The following is a 24,799-nucleotide window of genomic DNA, read 5'->3' as shown; positions in this document are numbered from 1 at the left end:
AGCATGTTAGGTAGTCTTCACAAAAATGAGTGTAAATACACAAAGTAGTTTATCTTATCCACCCATAGATGGTTGTTCCCGACACCAAAGTTTTACTGACTTTTACTGTAGTAGATTTGAGTTGCATTTGTTACATTTGATGTTCTTTCAGTATAGAATGATGTTATATGCAGGCTTCTTCCTTGCCATTAGGCTGAGTTTAGTCTTGAACTAGTTTAAGCTTGCTCACTGGTATTTTGTGTATCTCTTAAATAATTTTAAAGCTAAAGTATCAAGACTTTGCTCTCAGTATTCACTCTCAGTAGTACTGTCTACCATTAAGGGTTATCTCTGTAATCAGAAACAGCCCCTTTGGTCCAACTCCTCCATGCTGACCAGATATCCTAACCTAATCTAGTCCCATTTGTCAGCACTTGGCCCATATCCCTGTAAGATTAGAGTGGTGCTGGAAAAGCACAGCAGGTCAAGCAGCATCCAAGGAGCAGGAAAATTGATGTTTCGGGCAGGAGCCCTTCATCAAGAATGGCTCCTGCCTGAAAGGTTGATTTTCCTGCTCCTTGGATGCTGCCTGACCTGCTGTGCTTTTCCAGCACCACTCTAATCTTGAGTCTGATCTCCAGCATCTGCAGTCCTCACTTTTGCCGCATCCTTCTAAACCCTGCCTATTCATATACCTATCCACATGCCTTTTAAATGCTGCAATTGTACCAGCCTCCACCACTTCCTCTGGCAGCTCATTCCATGCAAGTACCAGCCTCTGTGTGAAAAGGTTGCCCCCTTAAGTCCCTTTTCTATCTTTCCCCTCTCACCGGAAACCTATGCCCTCTAGTTCTGGACTCCCCAACTCCAGGCAAAAGATCTTGTCTATTTATCCTATCCATGCTACTCATGAATTTATAAACCTTTATAAGATCACCCCTCGGCCTCTGACACTCCAGACAAACAGCCCTAGCCTATTCAGCCTCTCCCTCTAGCTCAAATTCTCCAAATCTGGCAACATCCTGGTAAATCTTTTCTGAATCCTTTCAAGTTTCACAACATCCTTCCTATAGCAGGGAGACCTGAATTGCACACAATATTTCAAAACTGGCCTAACCAATGTTCTGTACAGCAGCAACATGAACTCCCAACCCTTATACTCAATGCTCTGAGCACACCAAATGCTGCCTTCACTATCCTATCTATCTGCAACTCTCCTTTTAAGGATCTATGAACCTGCACTCCAAGGTCTCTCTGTTCAGCAACACTTCCTTAGACCTTACCATTAAGTGTATAAGTTCTGCTCTGATTTACTGTTCCAGAATGCAGCACCTCCCTTTGTTGACTCAGTTTCTGAAACTGAATGGAGCACTCAATGTGACTTGAACAATGTAAAGTTTCAGTTCAGCAAGATAGCCTTCATTTTATCGGTTGATTTTTATGATAAAAGTAATATATTCCTTTACCTTTAATAATGGATGTTCAACTTCAATTGTTGTCTGTTAGCATTCTCAGATTGTCTAGCCTCTCTGTAACTAGATCAGTGGCACGTGATGAATTAACGCTTCTAATACTTTCTCCTAATGTTCAGCATCTCATGCATATTGAAATTCATCAAATGCAGCTTGGCTTTTTTTAATATAAAATCCCTATAGTGTGGAAACAAGCCACCTGGGCCAACCGGTCCAAACTGACACTCCGAAGAGAATCACACATCCCATCCCTGCATCTCTCATGACCAGTGCACCCAACCTACACATCCCTGAACACTATGGGTAATTTAGCATTGCCAGTCCACCAAATTTGCACATCTTTGGATTGTGGGAAGAAACTGGAGCATCTGGAGGAAACCCATACAGACACTAGCACATGCAGATGGTCACCCCAGGATGGAATCAAACTCGGGTCCCTGGTGCTGTGAGGCAGCAGTGCTAACCACTGAACCAATAATTCAGCAGGGTATTGTGTACCAGGACTATTTGTTTGAGTCTGAAACTTTTTATCAGTAGGGAGGCCCAGCCATTCTTGGGGTGTTCTCCTCAGCAAATCACCCCAAGGTAATAACGTTCCCTTGCTGGTGGGCAGCATGGTGATTTCGATATATACCGCCGTTCCTTTACAGTCGTTGGTCAAACTCCTGCAATTTTCTCCCTACCGGCATTGTGGGTCAACCCACAGCAATGAATTGCATCGATTCAAAAAGGCAGCTCACCACCACCTCGAGGGCAAACAGGAATTGGCTATCAATGCTGGCCAGCCAGCGATGCTCAAGTCCCACAAATACATTTTTAAAACTCCAGTCCCATTAGCCAGCATTTGGCTCATTTCCCTCTGGCACTGCTGCCTCACAGCACCAGGGTCCCAGGTTCGATTCCAGCCTCGGGCGACTATTTGTGTGGAGTTTGCACATTCTCCCCGTGTCTGCGTGGGTTTCCTCCGGGTGCTCCAATTTCCTCCCACACTCCAAAGATGTGCAGGTCAGGTGAATTGGCCATGCTAAATTGCCCATAGTGTTAGGTGCATTAGTCAGAGGGTGGGTTACTCTTCGGAGGGTCGGTGTGGACCAGTAGGGCCGAAGGGCTTGTTTCCACATCGTAGGGAATCTAATCTAATCATAAGGTTCAGTCTTCACTCCCAGAGAGAACAGCCCCAGCCAATTCAGCATCTCCTTATAACCCAAACCCTCCAATGCTGGCAACACTCCTGTAAATCTTTTCTGAACCCTTTCAAGTTTAACAACTTCTCTCCTGTTGTAGGGAGACCAGAATTGAACACAGTATTCTAAAAATGATCTCATCAGTGTCTTGTACAGCTGCAACGTGACATGCCAGCTCCTGCACTCAATGCACTGACCAATGAAGAAGGAAAGCGTGCCACGCACCACTTTCATCACCCTGTCTACCTGTGACTCCACTTTCAAGGAACTATGCACCTGGATCCTCGGTCTCTTTGTTTGACAGCACTCCCCAGGTCTCGACCGTTAACTGTATAAGTCCTACACTGGTTTGCCTTACCAAAATGCAACACTTCACAGTTATCTAAATTAAACTTCGTTGGCCATTCCTTAGCCCATTGACCCATCTGATCAAGGTCTGTTGTACCTTGAGATAGTCACCTTCACTGTCCACTTGACCACCAATTTTGGTATCAAACTTACTAACCATACTTCCTATATTCTTATCCAAATCAATGACATAAATGACAAAATGCAATGGGCCCAGCAATGATCCTTGCAGCACACCACTGGTCACAGGCTTCCTGTTAGAAAAACAACCCTCTACCACCTTCCTCTGTCTTCTATCTTCATGCCAATTTTGTGTCTAATTGGCATCTTTCTGATTGCATGTAATCTAACCTTGCTCACCAGTCTATCATGCAGAACTTTGTTGAATACTTTGCTGAAGCTTCTACCACTCTTCCTTCATCAATTTTCTTTGTCATCCGCTCAAAAAACTCAGTCAAGTTAATGAGTCATGATTTCGCATCCCAAAGCAAAGTTGACTATCCCTAACCAGTCCTTGCCTTTCTAAATACCGGAATCATTTCCCTCAGAATCCCCGTCAACAACCTACCCACCAGTGACATCTGGCTCACTGGTCTGTTGTTGCCTGGCTTTTCTTTGCCACCTTTCTGAAATAATGAGCCATCCTCCAGTCTTCTAGCATCTCATTGTTGACTGTCAGTGATGCTTCCAAAGCGCTCAATCTCCTCCCAACTGTATACCTCTGAATTGAGAACTGAATACTGGGCCCACTGATTTAAGATAAATATGAGATAACCACATCGATACATAAACAACAGAGAAAAAGTGCCAATTTTAAGTTCTCCTTGTTGCCTTAAGAACCTGTGCTGTGTTCTTGAGTGTTGCTTATGAATGCCAGTGCCTCAATCTGCCTCTGGATGGCGCATGTACACTGTCTTTCTAATGGTGGACAGAGGATCTCAAGTTGGATAAATGAATTAACCAGGGATATCTAATTGAAAATTCCTTTTTCTTTTCCGTTCACTGTTTAGGCTCAGACCTTTTCCCTTAGTGAACTGGATGTAGGTTATTGCACTTTGTCAGGATGGCCACATCATTCCAATCTAGAATGCACTTGTGTTATTTTAAATGGTTTTATTAATCTAAAGATACCTGGGCAGCTTCTGTTGAATTGTATGTGAATAAGCATTGATGTTTCAAGCTTGTTTTGTGAGCTGGGAAGAAGAATAATAAAGGACAAAAACCTGAGGCCAGAGATTTTTAAAAATAGCAATTGGTTCAGCTTTCCCTTAGTTCAAAATGCAAGAATGACAGACTCGTGGCCAACATTGCTGTCTATAGCAAGAAATCACTTGTTTTCAAGGGATGCTCAGTGACCAGGAATAGACATTGCAGATCAGTTGTATGCTTTGTGATGGCAGGTTTTTCTAGCTATGTTCATCTTAATACGTCTGTTTTTCCATTTGAATTTTCCCATCTTACCGGATCCAGTGTATCCATTAATCATTCCTATGTTGTACAAGTAAATTCAGAATAATCTCCATTTTTATGGATTGAGCTCACTTTTTATAAAGACTGTGCAGCACTGGCAGTTACATGTATCCGATCGCAGTGGGTGCTGTTCACACTGATGTGAGTTTATATGATTTGGGTTTACAAATTATCAAAATGTTTCCAATGTGCAATATAAGCAAAGTATGAAGTCAAGTTGAGTTGATTTTTTGAATGTTCTCTCTCTTCTCAAAGGTTGCTGTGTGCTGCATCTGCTTTTTTGTCATCCTTCCACTGAACTTGGTGGGCACTATTCTTGGTCGGAACATGTCAGGACAGCCCAACTTTCCTTGTCGTGTTAATGCAGTACCACGCCCAATTCCAGAAAAGAAGTGGTAAGTACACAGGACAACATTAAATATTGCGATATGGATGATTTGTTCTTCAAAAGTTGAATATGTAAATTGCTTTTTGCATGTTTCAGATCTGTTAAAACTTCAGTTTTGCATGTGTGCAGCTAAACTTTATGGAGAAGCTCTGAACAGGTTGCAGTTTCATTTTGTGTTGTTGAAATGACATTGGACACCTTGAATTTTTTTTATTCTTGCATGGGGAATGGCATCACTGGTACGGTCAACATTTGTTGCCCATCGCAAATCGCCCTTGAACTGAGTGACTTGTTGGATCATTAGGGAGGGTAGTTCAGATTCGACCACATTGCCGAAGACGTGGAGGCACATGTAGGCCAGGCAAGGTAAGGTGGTAGATTGTGTTCCATAAAGGACATTAGTGAACCAGGCAGGTCTTTACAACAATCGACAACGGTTACATGATCACCATTAGACTAGCTTTAAGTTTCAGATTTTAATTTCAAATTTCAACCATCTGCTACAGAAGGATTTGAGCTCTGACGGCAGAATATTAAAGCAGAAAGTGCTGCAGAAACTAGGTCTGACAACATGGGTGGAGAGAGAAACAAAGTTCAGGTTTCAACTTCCATACAACTCCTCTTCAGTATTGCCCAGATCATTAGCCTAGCACCCTTGTACAGTGCCATAACCTCTATGCCACTGCTTCTTCTCCTTCATGACATCAGCTGTACTGTTAAGAATCAACCTTTTTTATTGTGGAATGTAGTCAGGTTGTCTTTGGGACCAGTCTAAGTCACATAGTACTGAGTTCGTGAGCAGATGTTCAAACTATTGATGAATAGTAAACTGAAGAACAAGTATCAAACAGAATATAACACTTGAGAATTACTTAGAGCAGATGGCTAAAAGTCTGGTTAAAGAGGTAGGTTTTGAGAAATATTTTGGAAAAGAGAGGGAGATGTTTCTGAAGAAAATTTTAGAGCTTATGACTGAGGCAGGTGGGGGTGCAGTTGCTAGTCTTGGAGGAGTTAGAATCATTAGAGTCAGGGAAGGGATAACAAAGGCTAGAATTGGCCGGGTGCAATCATCTCTGAAGGTCGGAGGGCTGGAGATCAGAGAGGGTGATGGCGGAAGTCAGAAAGATTTGAAAACAAGGATGAGACTCTTTAAATGATTGTTTTAATCAGGACCCAGTATGGGTCACTGATAGGTAAACAGGAGATGGAGTATGTTAGGACATTAGCAGCTGAGTTTGGGTGAGTTCAAGATTATGGATGTTAGGAGGCAGTCTTCGTGATGGAGAAGATAACAAAAGCTCAACAGTGTGTCAGTACAGAGGAACCTCGATTATCCAAATGAGATGGGTGGGAGCTATTTCAATCGGATGATTAATTATTCGGTTAATCGATTCAATGCCTCACCTCTGGGGCTCTGAGGTTTTTTTTAAGTTTCCTTTTCCCTCATTCTGCCCGCCTTGCTCCCCCTCTCTGTCTCAGGGTTTGTTTCTGAGCAGACACACACGGGTGCAAGGAACCTGCAGCATTGCTGAAGCCCTCCTGCACCCTCTCCCGCCCCCATACATACATACAAATCAGTAGAAAGGGGTTGACACAGCTAGCACTCGTTAAGTCTGCTCCCCATTCAGAAGACTAGGCAGCAGCACATTGTGCATGAGACCCATCCACCCCCCACCCCCCCAAAACCCGCTCTTGTCAGACTCCCCTAACCCTGCCCTCTTTTCCACCCCCCCACCTTGCCCCTGAGCGAGCCCCCAAAACCCAGCCCATCTGACATCCCCTCTGACTCCGCCCCCTACGTGAAGGTGTACTGGTTGCTTGTTTTCAAAAGCTGGGTATAGAACATAGCAGCAAGCAATTCTTATTACAACGTCATTTAAAAAATTGGTTAAGGCTGCAGTCAGAATACTACATGTAGTTCTGTTCGCCATGCTATTGGAAGGATGTGATTGCGCTGGAGAGGGTGCAAAGATGATTCTCTAGGATGTTGCCTGTAATGGAAAGTCTGTTATGAGGAGAAACTGGATAGGCTGGATTTGTTTTGCTTAGAGCAGAGGAGACTGAGGGGTGTGATCTGATTGAGGCATGCAAAAGATATGAGAATCTTGGATAAGGTAGATCATGAGAATCTTTTCCCCAAGGCAGACATGTCTAACACCAGAGGTTACAAATTTAAAGTGAGGAGTAACTAAGGAACATTTTTCATTCAGAGGGTGGTAGAAATGTGGAAATCATTGCCTGAGAGGCTGTTGGAGGCATATGTTCTTGCAACATTTAAGCATCTGGGTTAACACTTAGTAGGCATAGTAGGCAGTTGACCAAGAGCAGGTAAATTGGATTAGTATAGCTTGGTGTTTGTTGGTTAGTAAAGATTTGATTTGATTTATTATTTTCACATGTACAGTGAAAAGTTTGCTAACCAGACAAATCATACCTTACATGCGTTCATCAGGGTGATGTAACACTACACACAGTATTATGTTCTAACTACAGAGAGGATGCAGAGAAAGATCACCTATAATGTTGATCAGTTCATAAACCTGATAACAGCAGGAAGAAGCTGTTCTTGAAGCTGTTTGAATCTGCTGCCTGTTTTTAACCTTTTATATCTTCTACCTGATGGAAGAGGGTGAAAGTGAATATAACCGGAGTGGGAAGGAGCTTTGATTATATTGGCAGCTTTCCCGAGGCAGTGATAAGTATCAATGGAGTCAATGGAAGGAAGGCTGGTTTTTGCAATGGACTGGGCTGTGTTCACTACTCTGTATTTTCTTGCAGTGTTGGCAGAACAGTCGTCATACCAAGCTGTGATGCACCCAGATAGGATGCTTTCTGTGGTGCATCTATAAAAATTGTCAAGAGTCATTGTGGACATACTGAATTTCTTTAGCTTTCTGAGGAAGTGGTGTCCTTTATTGACAGTAGTATTGTCATGGATGGACCAGAGTATATGGGTGATATTTATCCCTTGAACTTGAAGCTCTCTACCATCTCCACCTCAGCATCATTGGTACAGTCAGTTCTGCTATAATGTGGTAGTTCTGTTCTCGTGTAATCCAGTGTTATAAGAAAATCATGTGGTAGCAGCACCATTGAGACTAATGGGGCTAGCATCGCATTATAACCAATGCATGCTTTTAAACTTCACAACTTTGGAAACCGTGTCCGCATCCAATTTGTTAATCATGTTATAGTGAACTTATGTTAATGAATCGCATGTTATAGCAGAACGACCTATACAGACAGGGGCGTGTCTTCTACTGTGCTTTCTGAAGTCGATGATCAAGCTCCATCATTTTGCTGGCATTGAAGGAGAGATTGGTGTCTCTACACCATGCCACTAAGCTGTCTATCTCTTTTCTGTATTCTGTCTTTTTGAGATCCAACCCACTACAGTGGTGTCATCAGCAAATTTGTAAATAGAGTTTGAGTTGAATTTAGCCACACAGTATATAAGGAGTGTATGCAGCCCTGCAGGGCACCGGTATTGAGGATTATTGTGGGCGTGGTGTTGTCACCTATCCTTGCTGATTTTGATCTGTAGGTAAGGAAGTCGAGGATCCATTTGCAGAGGGGAGCAGAATCCTATGTCTTGGAGTTTGCTTAGAATTATGGTGTTGAAGTCCCAGCTAAAGTCAATAAATGGGAGTCTGGCATTATGCAGATGTGCCAGGGATGGCGTCTGCCTTTGAACTTTTGCACCAGTAAGTGAATTGTAGTGGATAGAGGCAGTCTGGGGGCTAGAGTTGATATGTGCCATCAGTAACCTCTTGAGGCCTTCATAATGATGGATGTCAGAGCCATCAGGAGATAGTCATTAAGACACATTGCCTGATTTTTCTGTGGCACCAGTATGATAGTGGTCTTCTTGAAGCAGGTGGGAACCTCCTATAGCAAGGAGAGGTTAAAGATGTTGGCAAATGATCCTGCCAGCTGGTCTGTGTAGGATCTGGGTGTACAGCGGTGACTGCCCCTTATTACACTCCTTGTATACTCTCTCTGGTCAAATTCAGCTCAAACTCTCAAGAAGGCCGATCTGATGGCTGTGGCTGTGGCTGTGATTGTGGGTACAGGTGTGTCCAAGGCTATTGGGGCAGGTGACATCATTTCACTAACCTGTTCAAAATGAGCATAAAGTACATTGAGCCCATCAGGGAAGGATGTGTTGTTGTCAGCAACTCTACTTCACTTTGCCTTGTATTCCATAATATGGTGTATGTCTTGCTGCAGTCAATGTGTATTTGTGTAGTTAGTCTAGGACCCTGATTTAGTCTGGTATTGTCTGTTTGAGTTCTTGATGGCTTTGTGAAGACAACTTAGGCTGAAGGACCTGTATCTATGTTGTGACTCTGACATGTCTCCAGGGAAAACCCGTGGCAGTTTGTAGTAGCTGCTGGAGACAGTGTCCTAGTCTTCCAAATACTTAGTTGCAAGGCACAACTGCTTATTCAGTTCTGGATGCCAGGCAAGCAACATGACAAACCAAAGGCACTGAAGTAGTTGAGATAGATAGTGATGGGATAGAGTTGTTTTGTCAGCGTATATGTAGAATCTGGCATGTTATTGGCTAATGTGACCAAAGATTCTGGAGGTGAGCAATAGAGCATTATGGGTAGAGGACGCCAGAGCTCATGGTGTAATAGCTGTTAGATAAACCATTGCATGTAATTGTCTGGCTCTGATTAAAAAGACAGGAATGGAGCAGGGTTGGTAGCCAAGCTGGTGAATGCATGATGTCAGTGTCAAGATGAATGACGAAGGATGGTTTATCATGGTCAGTCACAAAAGTATATCGGGCACATGTATTCTGTGACTTCGAGCATCATTGCAGTGCTGTGACAGCGCAGTAACTTTTTTGAAGGTACATAACCCAAGTGTTTTCATTGTCTTGTTGATTGAAGCTCTATGATAAAATAAGGCCCTTGAGGAATATAAAAGGAGAAAAGAGCTTAAATAAAAATTAGGAAGGCCAGAAGGACCATAATATGTCCTTGGCAAGTAGAATTAAGGTGAATACATATATTAAGAATAAGAGACTAGCTGAGAAAGGGCAGGTCCATTCAAGGACAAAGGAGAGAACTTGTATGGAGCAAGTGGTTGAGATCCTTAATGGGTACTGTGTATTCACCCAAGGAGAAGGATGTTAATGATGGTAAGATTTAGGGTATGCTGATATTTTGGGTCATGTCAATATTAAGAAGGAAGAGATCTTGCGTGTCTTGAAAACATTAAAATAGATAAATCCCCAGAGCCTGATGGAAGCAAGGGAGGAAATTGCTGGGGCCATGACAGAGATCTTGTAGCTTCTTTAGCCACAGCCGAGGTCCCCGAGACGGACGCATAACCAATGTTCTTCCTTTATGAAGAGCAACAAAGATATTGCAGGAAATTATAGACAAGTGGCACGGAAATCATTGGAGAATGTTCTGAGGGACAGGACTTACTCATTTGGAGAAGAACAAATTTATTAGGGATAGTCCGTGTGGCTTTATGCTAGTGTCTCAAATTTAGTTGTGCTTTGTGAGGAAGATGCTGAACAAAGTGACCTTAGATTGAAATTCATAGTTCCTTCAAAGTGGATTTGCAGGTAGTTATGATAGTGAAGAAAGTATTTGGTATGAGTTGCATTATTGGTCAGAGCATTGAGTATAAGAGTTGTGAGGTCATGTTGCAGTTTCATAGGACATTGGCTAGGCCAGTTTTGGAATATTGTGTGCAATTCTGGTCTCCCTGCTTTAGGATGTTGTGAAACTTAAAAGAATTCAGAGAAGATTTACAAGGATGCTGCCAGGGTTGGAGGGTTTGAGCTATAGGGAGAGACTGAATAGGCTGAGGCTGTTTACCCTGGAACATCAGAGCCTGAGGGGTGATCTTATAAAGGTAAGTAAAACCACGAGGGGCATGGATAGGGTAACTACACAAGGTTTTTCCTTGGTGAGTGAGTCCAGAGCTAGAGAGTATAGGTTTATTGTGAGAGTGGAAAGATTTAAAAGGGGCCTAAGGGGCAACCTTTTCACGAAGAGGGTGGTGCATATATGGAATGAGTTACCAGAGGAAGTGGTGGAGGATGATACAATTACAACATTTAAAAGGCATCTAGATGGGTATATGAATAGGAAGGGTTTAGAGGCATATGGGCCAAGTGCTGGCAAAAATGAGACTAGATTAATGTAGGCTATCTGGTCAGCATGGATGAGTCGGACCAAAGAGTCTGTTTCTGTGCTGTACATTTCTATGACTCTGTAATTGAGGCAGTAGGGCAGTGGATATTGTCTATGTGGACATTAGTAAAGTATTTGAGAATGGGAGTTGAGATGTTATGTTAAGGACGTACAGGACATTGATGAGACCTCTTCTGGAGTACCGTATGCAATTCTGATCGCCCAGCTTGAGGAAGGATGTTCGGAAATTGGAGAGGGTTCAGAAAAGATTTACGAGGATGTTGTTGGGAATGGAGGGTTTGGGTTGTCAGGAGATGCTGGATAAACTGGGACGACTTTCGCTGGAGTGTAGGAGGTTGATGGGTGACCTTATAAAGGTTTATAAAATCATGAGTGGCATAAATAAGGTGAACAGTAAGGGTCTTTTGCCTAGGGTGGGGGAGTTCAAAACTTAGGTTTTTTTCATGGTGAGAAGGGAACATTTTAAAAAGGACATGAAGAGGAACTTTTTTTAAAAACATCGTGATTCATGTGTGAAATGAACTGCTAGAAGCAGTGGTGGTTGCAGGTACAGTTACAACATTTAAAAGACATGAGGATAAGTGCGTGAATAGGAAATGTTGAGGGATACGGGCCAAATGCAGGCAAGTAGGACTAATTTAGTTTGGGAATGTGGTTAGTCTGGATGAAGGGTCTGTTTCCATGCTATATGACTCTGTGTAACAAGGTCCGTCTTGGTAGGCTGATCAAGATGATTAAACTTCATGCCATCCATAGTAAATTGGCAAATTGGATACAAAACTGGCATAGAAGGCAGAGTGTAATTGTGGGAGGGTGTTTTTCTGACTGGACTCTGTAGCCAGTGAAGATCTGCAAGGGTTGGTGCTGGAACATCTGTTGTTTTATAATATATAAATGAATTGGATGAACATGAGTGATCTGATTTAAGTCTGCAGCCAGCACAAAAATTGGTGGAGTTATGGATTTGTCAAAGGATACAGCAGGATATCGATCAGTTGAAAAGTTGGGCAGAGAAATGGTAAATGGCAGACTAGTGCAAATTAATTCAAAGTTTGTGAGAAGATTTGTAGCTCGGGTGCTCATTGTTGTGGTTCTGTTCGCCGAGCTGGGAATTTGTCCAACGGAACGAGGACATCCCGCAACCCAAAGGACTAGCCACACTACCATACATCAAAAGCATTTCCAAACTGACAGCCAGACTACTGCGACCACTAGGATTCATAACAGCACACAAACCAACGGCCACTCTCAGACAAAAACTCACCAGAACGAAGGACCCGATACCCAGCATGAGCAAAACCAATGTAGTGTACAAAATCCCATGCAAGGACTGCACAAAACACTACATAGGACAAACAGGAAGACAGCTAACGATCCACATCCATGAACACCAACTAGCCATGAAACGACACAACCAGCTATCCTTAGTAGCCACACACACACATAACAAGCAACTTGAGTTCGACTGGAACAACACTATTATAGGACAAGCCAAACAGAGAACAGCCAGGGAATTCCTAGAGGCATGGCACTTATCCACAGATTCAATCAATAAGCACATCGACCTGGACCCAATATACCGGCCACTGCAGCGGACAGCTGGAACTGACAACCGGAAGCGGCAGATTCAAACCACTACAAATGCCGGAGGAAAGATCACAGAAGCGCTTCACAGGAGGCTCCCAAGCACTGAGGATGTCACCTAGACAGGGGACGAAACGTCTGCAACACAAATTCCCAGCTCGGCGAACAAACCACAGCAGTGTAAGGTAGTGCATTTTGGGAGGTCAAATACGAGAGAAAAGTGTACAGTACATGGCAGGACCTTTAGAAGCATTGATAAACAACAATCTTGGGTGCAAGTCCTGAAAGAAGGCATATGGCATACTTCATCAGTTGGGGCATTGAATATAAAAGTTGGCGAGTCATGTTGCAGCTATATATAACTTCAGTTAAGTCACGTTTGGAATATGATATACAGTTTTGATCACTATAGGAAGAATGTAGAGGCTTTGGAGAGGATCCAGAAGAAATTTACCAGGCTTTTGCCTGGATTAGAGAATATTAGCTATAAGGAGAAATTGACAAACTTGGGGTTTTTTTTGCTAGAATGTTGGAGGCTGAGGGGGTGGCCTGATAGAAGTAGACAAAATCGAGTGTCATTGTTTGTCGGAGTTTTTTCCTAAGGTAGAAATACCAAATACTGGGGACATAGGCTTAAGATAAGGTGGGGAAAATTTAAAGGAGATGTGCAAGTCAAGTTTCTTTCTATACAGAGGGTGGTAGATGGCTGGAACACATTGCTAGGGGAGGTAGTAGAAGCAAAGACAATGAAAGTGGCACTTCGAGGGCGAGACTAAACACACATGAACAGTGTGCAGGTAGGATTAATTTGGAATGGCATCAGACATGGTGGGCAAGAGGGTCTGTTCCTATGCTATATTGTTCCATGTTCTATGATTGTGCACAAATCTAGCAACACTAATTTGTGTTGCAATATTACGTGTCTAAAAGTAGAAAGTCATGTTTGCAGCATGGGGAGGTCCCAGAGGACTGGGGAATTGCTAATGTTGTCACCTTGCTTAAAAAAAGTAGCAGAGATCATCCAGGTAATTACAGACCTGTGAGCCTGACATCAGTGGTAGGGAAGCTGTTGGCGAAGATATTGAGGTTTAGGGTATATACCCATTTGGAAGAAAATGGGCTTATCAGTGAGAGGCAGCATAATTTTGTGCAGGGAAGGTCATGTCTTAACAAACCTAATCGAATTCTTTGACAAGGGAAAGGATGTAGATGCCATATACATGGACTTCATTAAGACATTTGATAAGATTCCCCATGGAAGCTTGATGGAGAAGATAAAGTCACATGGGATCCATGGTGTTCTGGCGAGATGGAAAGTGAACTGGCTGGGCAAAAGGAGACGGAGAGTAGTAGTGGAAGGGAGCGTCTCAAAATGGAGACCTGTGACCAGTGGTGTTCCACAGGGATCCGTGCAGGGACCACTGTTGTTTGTGATATACATAAATGATCTGGAGGAAGGTGTAGGTTGCCTTGTTAGCAAGTTTGCAGATGACACTATGATTGGTGGAGTAGCAGATAATGAAGGGAACTGTCAGAGAATGCATCAGAGTATAGATGGATTGGAGAGTTGGGCAGAGTAGTGGCAGATGGAGTTTAATCCGGACAAATGCGAGGTGATGCATTTTGGAAGATGCAATTCAAGAGCGAACTATATAGTAAATGGAAAAGTCCTGTGGAAAATTGAGGTACAGAGAGATCTGGGTGTTCAGGTTCGTTCTCTGAAGGTGGCAACACAGGTCAGTAGAGGTGGTCAAGAAGGCATACAACATGCTTTCCTTCATCGCACAGGGTTTTGAATGCAAGAGTCGGCTGGTAATGTTACAGTTGTATCGGACTTTGGTTCAGCCACATTTGGAATGCCACGTACTGTCCTGGTCACCACGTTACCAAAAGGATGTGGATGCTTTGGAGAGGGTCCAGAGGAGGTTCACCAGCATGTTGCCTGGTATGGAGGGTGCTGAGCTATGAGGAGAGGTTGAATAGGTTAGGATTATTTTCATTGGAAAGATGGGGGTTGAGGGGGGACCTGATTGAGGGCTACAAAATCGTGAGAGGTGTAGACAGGGTGGATAGCAAGAAACGTTTTCCTTATAGCAGAGGATTCAATTACAAGGGGTGATGAGGGGAAGGGTTTAGGAGAGATATACATGGAAAGTTCTTCACGCAGAGGGTGGTAGGTGCCTGGAATGTGTTTCCAGTGGAGGTGGTTGGGGCAGGAACGATAGCATCATTTAAAATGTATCTAGGCAGATACATGGATGGGCAGGGCGCAAAGGGATACAGATCCTTAGAAAATAGGCTGTCGGTTTAGATAGAGAGTATGGATTGGCGCAGGCTTGGAGGGCCAAAGAGCCTGTTCCTGTGCTGTAATTTTCTTTGTTCTTTGAAAATGATCAGTTGTGCAAATTTCATTGACTTTTTCCTGTTGGAGCTGTGGAGACATGAGTCGCACTTCATTGCTTAGCAAAAGTTGTTATATTATGTATTTTAAAAAAAAGGAATACACAGTTGGACCGTCAACATATGTACCTGGAACGTGTCAACCAAAGATCCCACCCCAAAGACTTGAGCAAGTAAAATAGACTGACACTTCCATTGGAGTATTAAAGGAAGTGCATTAACTGTCTGATGTAACACCTTACAAATGAAATACTAAAGAGTATCAGTCATTGTATCATATGGATGTAAAAAGTTTAATAGCACTATTAAGACCTATGTTGCAGGTGATATTTATCCATCAAAAAGCATGATTTCCAGAATCACAGAACTGTTAAAGTATGGAAGGAGGCCATTTGACCCTTCATGTCTGCAGATGTTCTCCAACTGAGGGGGAAAAGAAGCACCATTTCCCTGTCACTTCTTCCCATAACCCTCTGCATTCTTCTCTTCCTTTGTTCTCCTTCTCAGATAATCCAATTCCCCTTAAATACCTGATTGAAACTGCCTTCACCTGCTGCATATACATCTGCACCCCCTTTTTGGAATTGTAACTTTCAGTTGCCTCTTTGTTCTCCCTACCAAATCACTTCATACTTTGCATTTCATTTCGTCTGCCACTTGTCTGCCCATTTCACCGTCTTGCCCCAATGCCTTTTTGAAGTTCACAAATGCAAGTTTTGAAATTGTGACCGTTTTGCTATGGTGTATTTCTGTAGCAGATTATTTGGTTGTTTAAAAAGTGCTGTTTGTGGTAATTTACTGTAGAGAAATAAATTGAAGTAGACACTCTCTCATGCAGATTGCCATTCTGCCCTTTTTTTTAAAATCTAAGACAGGAGCTCTACATTTCTAAACAGATTTGGCTTGGTGCAGAGCCATATTTCCATTCTGACCATTCCTTTGTAGTGCAGAATTGTCAAAAGCAAATTGTACCCTCTTTTCACAGCTTTCAGCTGCCCTGTTTTGAAATTTAAAGATCCTAACACCAGCTTTGACAGCTGCACTAAGATGGTAAGTGCATAAACGAAGTGTGATGTTAGGGCGTTGGAAGAATAGTTTGCCAGATTGGTAATGGAATAGGATGCCAGGTTACCAGGATGTCAGATGGGATAAGGGTAGGGTGTAAGGTGGCAATGTACGTTTAGGCCAGGTTGAGTGGGTGGGAGAATTCTGGCCCAGAGCAGTGGATGGAAAGGGTAGATGTCAGGTCTGGCAGTTGTGGTGTAAGATGTTTGATCAGGGTCTGGGGGCCCTAAGGGAACTGGAGCTGGTGTAGTTGAGGATGTGAGAGTTAAGGTGCCAGTTTAATAGTTACTTGGGTATTTAGTAGTTTTCCTGAGTAACTATTTTCCTTAATTATATTGACAACATCCAACAACTCCAATTTAAACTGAGATTTTCTAAGGATTCCAGGTGTAGAGGAATTGCCCAGCAGAAAATTCAATTTCCTGGGCAATTTCTTTAGAGGGTCTTCACCGGGTTCCCATGCCTGATCAACATTGGCGTTATGACTTTCTGACTAGCAGAAAATATGAGCCAAAATACTTGGGAAGTTGAAGCGGGTTGGAATGTCCTGAAGTTGTGAAAGATATTTATTAAATAGTAGTCCTTCTGTTTTGAGGAAGGGTTAATTATTGTTTGAATTTACACCCATATAAACTTGAATAATTGTGCTACATCCTTGTGATGTGGTCAGGGCTGCATTTATTGTTGATTGTGGTTTTACTACTGACTTGCCAGGCCACTTCAGAGGATGTTGAGAGGCAATTTATCAAATTGAGATTCACAATTTGCCATGACTTGAACTTATGACCCCTGTCTTGCTTGTTCAGAAACTGAAGTAGCATACCCTTTAAAATAAGAGAGGTAGAAAACTAGAAGAAAGAAGCCAAGAGTTCTGAATATGAACTGTCACAACATAGTTCGAGGTTAACAATTTAGGATTATTTTTTGTGAACGGATTTTGAGAAAGATGAATTGCTGCGTGACTGAGAAATTATCTCAAGCAGAGAAAATGCAAGATTTAGCCGGCTCCAAAATGGGAGTGAAAAATAAGTGGCCGCAGGCCTCTTGTTTTAGGAACTTTAACCATTTCAGATCTGATTGATTCTTCTCTACCACCACCCCACCCCCATCCTCGCCACCACCAATGTTTCAGCCTGACTTATTTATCAGCTCCATTCTGTAGAAGACATGATAATATAATTGCAGTTGTCACATAAATTGATTTCATAAATTTAATTTTGCTTATAGTCCTCACGAGCGTTTAACAGGGTACTTAAGCTTGTAATTTAACCTTTTTAATAGACTTGAATTAATGACGAATGAATTGTAGAATACTATGTTTATCCAGCTTTACTTCAGTCCTCTCATGAGGGTCAAGAGAAAATTCAGTTTTCTTCATTGGCGTGAAAAAAAAGAGTCCTTCCTCTGTTGGTAAAAATGTGTAGAAGTTGTGAACATTCTAACCTTGTGCCAAAGAATCTGGAACACAGCCAAAAGAAAGAGTTTCTCCATAGTAGGAATCTCTTCCGGAAAATACCAGAACCACAAATGCATGGACAAATAAATGGTTAGGAAAGGTTTAGAAAGATATAAGCGAAGTACAGGGAAGTGGGCTGACAGTTTTGGTCAGCATGGACCAGTTTGGACTGAAGGGCTTGTCTCCATGCTATAGGATTCTGTGACTCGTATACCAATCGCACTTCTGACATCCTGCATTAAATTGACTATTGCTAATTTTTGTCTTGTATTATAGGTTCATGGAGCCAGCTGTTATTGTATGCCTGGGTGGAATCCTGCCTTTTGGATCCATTTTTATTGAAATGTAAGTTTCTTTATACTTTGAAATATTCATGGTCCTTCAGTCCTAGCACATTGTCTTGTCCCTTCAATGCTGAATTCATAACTTACATTGATGCTGCATGATGTATTGAATGTTATATTCATAGGAATTTTGGCATCAATGGTTAAAATGGCGTCAGGATGAAAAATGGAGACAGTTGACATTTTTAAAATGCTAAATTTATAATACTAAATGAATTGTTAACTAACTTTGAATAGTTGCTTGGATCAAAATTTTTAGAAGAAAAATCCATTTTGTTGGCTACAATAAAGTAAATATGCCAGTTGCTGGAAATTCTTAGAGTTTTATCGGGACTTCATATATTGCTGCAAATAGCTAGCTTTGAGAAAGTTTGTAGCTCAGGTTGAGGTTCTGGATGTAGGTTTGCTCTCTGATTTGGAAGGTTTGTTTTCAGACATTTCAGTCACCACTTCGACTGGGATAACACATCCGTCCTAGCACGAGCCAAACGGATGCGGGCAAGAATTTCTAGAAGCATGGCATTCCAAGTGGAACTCTATTGACAAACACATTGACTTGGATCTCATTTACCAACCCCTGAGAAAAAGAATTGGAAATGACTTCACGGGAAATGACATCACCAACCTAAGGAAACCTAAACACCGAAATAGAAAGTGGGCCATGCTACCTGTGCTTCATCCAGAGGCTCACGGATGATGTTACTTAGTATGGTGATAAAATGTCTGAAAACAAACCTTCCAGCAAATATACTAGAAGGCAATATTGCACTGTAGTCTGTACATTTCACTTAATTCATTGTCACGTAGGATTGTCATACCTCCACTGACAGTTTTAACAACCTAGTAACCACCTGCATTTACAGATCCAAGTTCTTGTCCAGAAATAACTTCTTGTCCAGATTTAAATTCACTTGTTACCATTGAAGTGGAAATTTCATTCAGCCACCTTTTGTTGAGACAATTAAAATTTTTAATTCACACCGCATTAGGGAAATTTAATATGGAAGCATTTGTAAAATTGTATACACAACATATTGTTTCATTATTTGAAGATGTGTTGTCAGATTACAACTTGTTTTATATCCTTTCTGTTTAAACTTGTGTTCAATCAAGGTTCAGCCTTGGGGCAAAAAGTCAAAGCCAAATCTAGTTCTTGATGTCGTTTAACTGTAGTAATTCCCATTCTATCTTTAATTAAATTGAGTGCCTACATCTCAAAACTATCCCTACCTTATGCCTGAACTTATGCTTCAGTGATCAAAGAAAGGGCACAGCGAGATCCTGCCTGGATGTGAAATAGATACAATTGGAGACATTTTGCTTTGTGAAAAGGGAGTTTTAATAAATTGTTTTTGGTTTGCTTTCTGTCCTGAAGTTGCTGACTCTTCCTGGGATTTAGTTCTGAGACTACTAGTCAATGGGAATCAGAGAAACAAATATGCAGGGAGATTGGGGAGACTTGCAGGAGCAATAGGATTGTCACAGTAGGGGATTTTAATTTTCTCTCCACCAGTTGGTGAAGGTAAGACCAGGAGGATATGACAGATGAATGCGTGGCTGAAGAATTGGTGCTGGGGGCAGGGATTCAGGTTCTTAGTCTGTTGGGATCTTTTCTGGGGTAGAGGTGACATGTTCAAGAGGGACAGGTTGCACCTGAACTGGAGAGGGACCAATATCCTGACTAGTAGGTTTGCTACTGCTACAAGGGAGGGTTCAAACTGGATTGGCAAGGGAGTGAAATCCTCAACAGCAAGGAGACAAGTGCAAAGCTGGAAGGAGATACATACAGTAATCAGAAACCGCAAGTTCAAGAGAGAGAGGTCAGGCTGCAACACAACAGGGAGCGAGGAATGCCTGTTGGATTAAATTACATCTATTTCAATACAAGAGGGCTGACCGGTAAGGCCAATGAAGTCAAGATGTGGACAGGTGCGTGGGTCTGTGATATTATAGCCATTACTAAAACATGGCTAAGGGAGGGACAGGGCTGGCAGCTTAATGTGAGGGTACAGGTGCTTTAGGCAGGAAGTGGAGGAAGAGGGGCGAGTGAGTTTCATTTTTGATTGGGGGAAGTGTCACAGCAGTCGTCAGAGATTAAATAACTGAGGAATCATCCAGTGAGGTTTTGTGGGTGGAGCTAAGAAATAAGGGGATGGTCAGGCCCCCAAGTAGTCATGGGGAATTAAAGGAAGAAATACAATGGGACATTGGAGAGACTTCAGGAGCAATAGAGTGGTCATTGAGGATATTAATTTTCCTAACATAGACTGGGACTGCCAACGTGTTAAGGACTTAGATGGGGGTGGATTTAAGTGCTTTCAGGAAAGTTTCCTCAAGCAGTATAGAGGACCCTACTTGGGAAGAGGCAAAACTCTTGGGGAAATAGGGTAGGCCAAGTGACTGAGGTGACAGTGGGGGAGCACTTTGGGACCAGTGACCATACTTCTATTAATTTTAAAGTAGTTATGGAGTGGGACAAAACTGGTCCATAGATTCAAGTTCTAAATTGGAGCAAGGTGAATTTTGATGAGTTAGACAGGAGTTTGCAGGGTTTGATTGGAGTAGTTTGTTGCAGGCAAACGGGCCTCTGGCAAGTTGGGAGGTCTTTAAAAGTGAGATAGCTAGAGTTCAAGATCTCTATGTTCCACTGAACGTGAAGGGCAAATTTGGCAGGAGTAGGAAACCCTGGATGACCATACAAAATGAGGCATAGCTCAGATTCAGACAGATGGAATCAAGGGAATTCCCTGGAGGTGTATAGGGAATACAGCAGTTTACTGAAGAAGAAAATCAGGAGGGTGAGAAGGGAGCATGCGATAGCTTTGGCTGAGAAGATTTAGCGTGAATCCAAAGAGATTCTTTAAGTATATTAAAGGAAAAAGAATGACTAGACCAAAGTGGACATGTATGTGTGAAACTGCAGGAGATGGTCATGGTCCTTGACAAATATTTCTCCTCTATCTACTGTGGAGAAAGCCATGAAGACTTGGGAACTTGGGGAAGTTAGTGGCAATATCTTGGGAACAGTTTGTATCACAGTAAAGGAGGTTTGAACATATTAGAATGTATGAAGGTGGATAAATCTCCTGGTTTCTGACCTGATATATCTAAGAACAATGCAAGAGGCTAGAGAAGAAATTGCAGAGGCCCTGGCTGATACATTTTCATCATTGTTAGCCACATTTAAGGTCTCTGAAGACTGAAGGGTAGCAAGAGGATTTCATTAGGTGTAGTCTGCATGGCTTTGTGAGTGGGAGATCTTGCCTCACAGATTTATTAGAGGACAAGGTTCCCCATGAGAGACTGGTTAGCAAGGTTAGATCTCGTAGAATACAGAGAGAACTAGCCATTTGGATACAGAACTGGCTCGAAGCTAGAAGACAGAGGGTGGTGGTGGAGGGTTGTTTTTCAGTCTTGGAGGCCTGTGACCGGTGGAGTGCCACAAGGATCAGTGCTGGGTCCTCTACTTTTTGTTATTTATATAAATGATTTGGATATGAGCATAAGAGGCACAGTAAGTTTGCAGTTGACGCCAAACTTGGAGGTGTAGTGGACAGCGAAGAAGGTTACCTCAGAGTACAATGGGATTTTGATCAGATGAGTCAATGGGCTGAGGAGTGGCAGATGGAGTTTAATTTAAATAAATGCAAGGTGCTGCATTTTGGAAAAACAAATCAGAGCAGGACTTATACACTTAATGGTAAGCTCCGAAGGAGTATTGCTGAATGCAGGATCATAGCTCCTTGAAAGCAAAGTCGCAGGTAGATAGGATAGTGAAGGCATTTGGTATGCTTTCATTTATTGGTCAGAGTATTGAGTATTAGAGTTGGGAGGTCATGTTGTGGCTGTACAGGACATTGGTTGGGCCACTTTTGGAATATTGTGTGCAAGTTTGGTCTCCTTTCACTCGGAAGGATGTTGTGAAACTTGAAAGCATTCAGAAAAGATTTACGAGAATGTTGCTAGGGTTGGAGGGTTTGAGCTATAGGAAGAAGCTAAATAGGCTGGTGCTGTTTTCCCCTGAGTTTCGGAGGCTGAGGGGTGACCTTATAGAGATTTTATAAAATCATGAGGGGCATGGATGGGGTAAATAGGCAAAGTATTTTCCCTGGGGTGGGGGAGTCTACAACTAGAGGGCACAGGTTTAGGGTGAGAGGGGAAAGATATAAAAGAGACCTAAAGGGCAACTTTTTCACACAGGATGGTGCATCTATGGAATGAGCTGCCAGAGGAAGTGGTGGAGGCTGGTACAATTGCAGCATTTAAAAGTTCTCTGGATGGGCATATGAACCAGAAGGGTTTGGAGGGATATGGGCCGGGTGCTGGCAAATGGGACTAGATTAGGTTTGCCTATCTGGTTGGCATGGCGAGTCACATATAGGTAGAGCAGTGACAAAGCCTTTTGGCACACTGGCCTTCATCAGTCAGAGTACTGAGTATAGAAGTTGGGAAGTTATGTTGCAGTTGTGCAGGACTTTGGGGCAATACTTGGGTGTTTTGTGTTCAATTTTGATCACCTTGTTTTAGGAAGATTGTTATTAAACTGGAAAGAGTGCAGAAGAAATTTTACAAGGATGTTGCCAGGACTCAACGGCCTGAGTTATAGGGAGAGAGGTTGGACAAGCTCGAATTTTTTTCTTTTGAGCATAGGAGACTGAGGGGGATCTCATAGGAGTGTATAAGATCATGAGAGGCATGGATAGGGTGAATGCACTCAGTCTTTTTCCCAAGGTTGGGGAATTGAGGACTAGAGGGCATCAGTTTAAGGTTAGAGGGTAAAGAATAAATGGGAACCTGAGGGGCAACTTGTTTACACAGAGGGTGGTATGTATATGGAATGAGCTGCCAGCGGAAATGGTTGAGGCAGGTACATTAACAACATTTAAAAGGCATTTGGACAAATACATGGATAGGAAAGGTTTAGTAGGATATGGGCCAAGTGCAGGGAAATGTTGTTAGCAGAGTTGGGCCTTTTGGCCCAAAGGTCCTGTCCCAGTGCTGTAGGACTCTGTGACGACTGTTTCCTCATCAAAATGCCCATTTTTGGCGTTAGCCAGTTATTTAACTTCTGTAGGCATCACACCTAACTCCAATCCTGTTTCACGAAAGTCACAGAATAAAAAGCAGCAAAAAGACCGTAGTGAAATAGTTTCTTTCCTCCTGAGGCCAATTAGAACATCATTTGCTGTTCTGACAGATGTGTGGGCATGTATGAAAGAGTTCTCAGTTGGCAAATCTTCTGTTTCTGTCCTATTTTTCATTGCATTAACTTGCAAGGAGAAAACACAGTGGCTCGAAATGCACCTTGTGCTCTTGATTTCCAAGTTGATCCATCTCCTCTGATCATTATTGGGAATACTGTTGGATGCACCATTCTATCAACGTGCATTTTTGAAACTTCGGAAAGTTTGAAAATGTGCTTGAGACAGTTTTTGCTTGGATACCCTGATGTAGGATAACAAAACCAGTGTTAGATGACTCTTGTATTGAAATATCAGGATGCAGCATTTTCACTTGTACTTCAGTTGAAACGTAACAGTCAATGTGGAAAATCGATAATTAGACATTTGTTCTGTAACAATTTGAACCAGAGGAAGGAGGAGCAGTTTCAACATGTAGTTTTCACTCATCCAGTGTTGTCATTGTTTCAAACTACGTGACTCAAGATTTTGTTTTACTTATACAGTGGGCTAGGAGGATACTGACAAGGTTAGTACTTATTGTCTATCCCTATTATTGTCCTTGAGGAGGTACTAGTGAGATATCTTTCAGAAGGTTCTCTCACTTGTGCAATGAAATAGGGAGTTTCAGAGTTTTGACCCAATGATGAAAGAGCAGCAATATATTTGTAAAGATGGTGTATGTCTTGGAATTGATGGTTGTGTTTCCAACGCACTTGCTGCCCTTGCCATATTGGCGTGCAAAATCCTGGATTTGAAATGGGATATTGAAGGAACTTTGGAGAGTACCTACATTGCGTCTTGAAAATGGTAAATGCCGCAGCCACTCTGTGTTGATTTGAGGAGGAAGTGAAAGTCTAATGTGACAGATGGTGTGCAACTTTGACCAGGTCATTGACAAGCAAGAGGAGATGGTTTCATCATGCTTCTGACTTGTCCTGTAGATGGTGGACAGGCATCGGTCAGTCACTAGATGCATATTGCCCAGCTTCTGACATATTCTAGCTGTTGCCTTCATATGTCTGGTCTGGTACAGTTTACCTTTTGGACAATGCTGCTCCTCAGGAAGATGGTGAATTTAGTAGTGGTGATGCTGAGTTGGTTTGCCTCTGCTTTGTTGGAGATGGCCATTGTCTTGCACCTGTGAGCTGCAAATGTTCCTTATCTCAATGCTGTTTAAGTCTTGCTGCATTGGAGCACAGGTAGCTTTGGTATGAGGCATTGCAAATGGGCTTGAACATTGCAGTGATCAATGGATGTTTCCACTTAGGATAAAATGTCATTTGCTGTAGAAACTGGAGATGATTGGACCAAGTACACATCACAGGAATTTTGGAGCTAACGCCCTTGACCTCCAACAGCCACAACAACTTCCTATGTGTTAGAAATGATTCTATTGTTATGATCCTAGCTGACTTTTCAGATGCCAGATTGATATTTACTTGATGGATCATATTTTTGTTCACGTCTTCATTCACTGAAACGTAAGCAGATTTCATTTGACGATTTATGTTATCATAACAATAAGAGTGTTATACAAAATAAGCCAAGCTATAGAGCATAGAACAGTACAGCACAGAACAGGGCCTTCAGCCCACGATGTTGTGCCGACCACTGATCCTCATGTATGCACCCTCAAATTTCTCTGACCATATGTATGCCGAGGAGTCTCTTAAATGTCCCCAATGACCCTGCCTCCACAACTGCTGCTGGCAACGCATTCCATGCTCTCTCAACTCTGTGTAAA

At 42.4% G+C, this 24,799-nt stretch overlaps 1 protein-coding gene across 1 annotated transcript in view; it reads left to right on the top strand.

Moving 5' to 3' along the window:
* The window catches only part of tm9sf3 (transmembrane 9 superfamily member 3), a 148,134-nt gene that overhangs the window by 92,803 nt on the left and 30,532 nt on the right, over positions 1–24,799 (top strand). Inside the window, exons 10-11 of the mRNA XM_072582943.1 lie at positions 4,709–4,848; positions 17,805–17,873. Of these exons, the coding sequence (XP_072439044.1) occupies positions 4,709–4,848; positions 17,805–17,873 (209 nt within the window). The remainder of the gene's footprint in view (positions 1–4,708; positions 4,849–17,804; positions 17,874–24,799) is intronic.

Source organism: Chiloscyllium punctatum, chromosome 13, assembly GCF_047496795.1.
Source record: "Chiloscyllium punctatum isolate Juve2018m chromosome 13, sChiPun1.3, whole genome shotgun sequence".
Classification (NCBI taxonomy): domain Eukaryota; kingdom Metazoa; phylum Chordata; class Chondrichthyes; order Orectolobiformes; family Hemiscylliidae; genus Chiloscyllium; species Chiloscyllium punctatum.
This window is presented reverse-complemented; position numbering and strand designations above follow the sequence as displayed.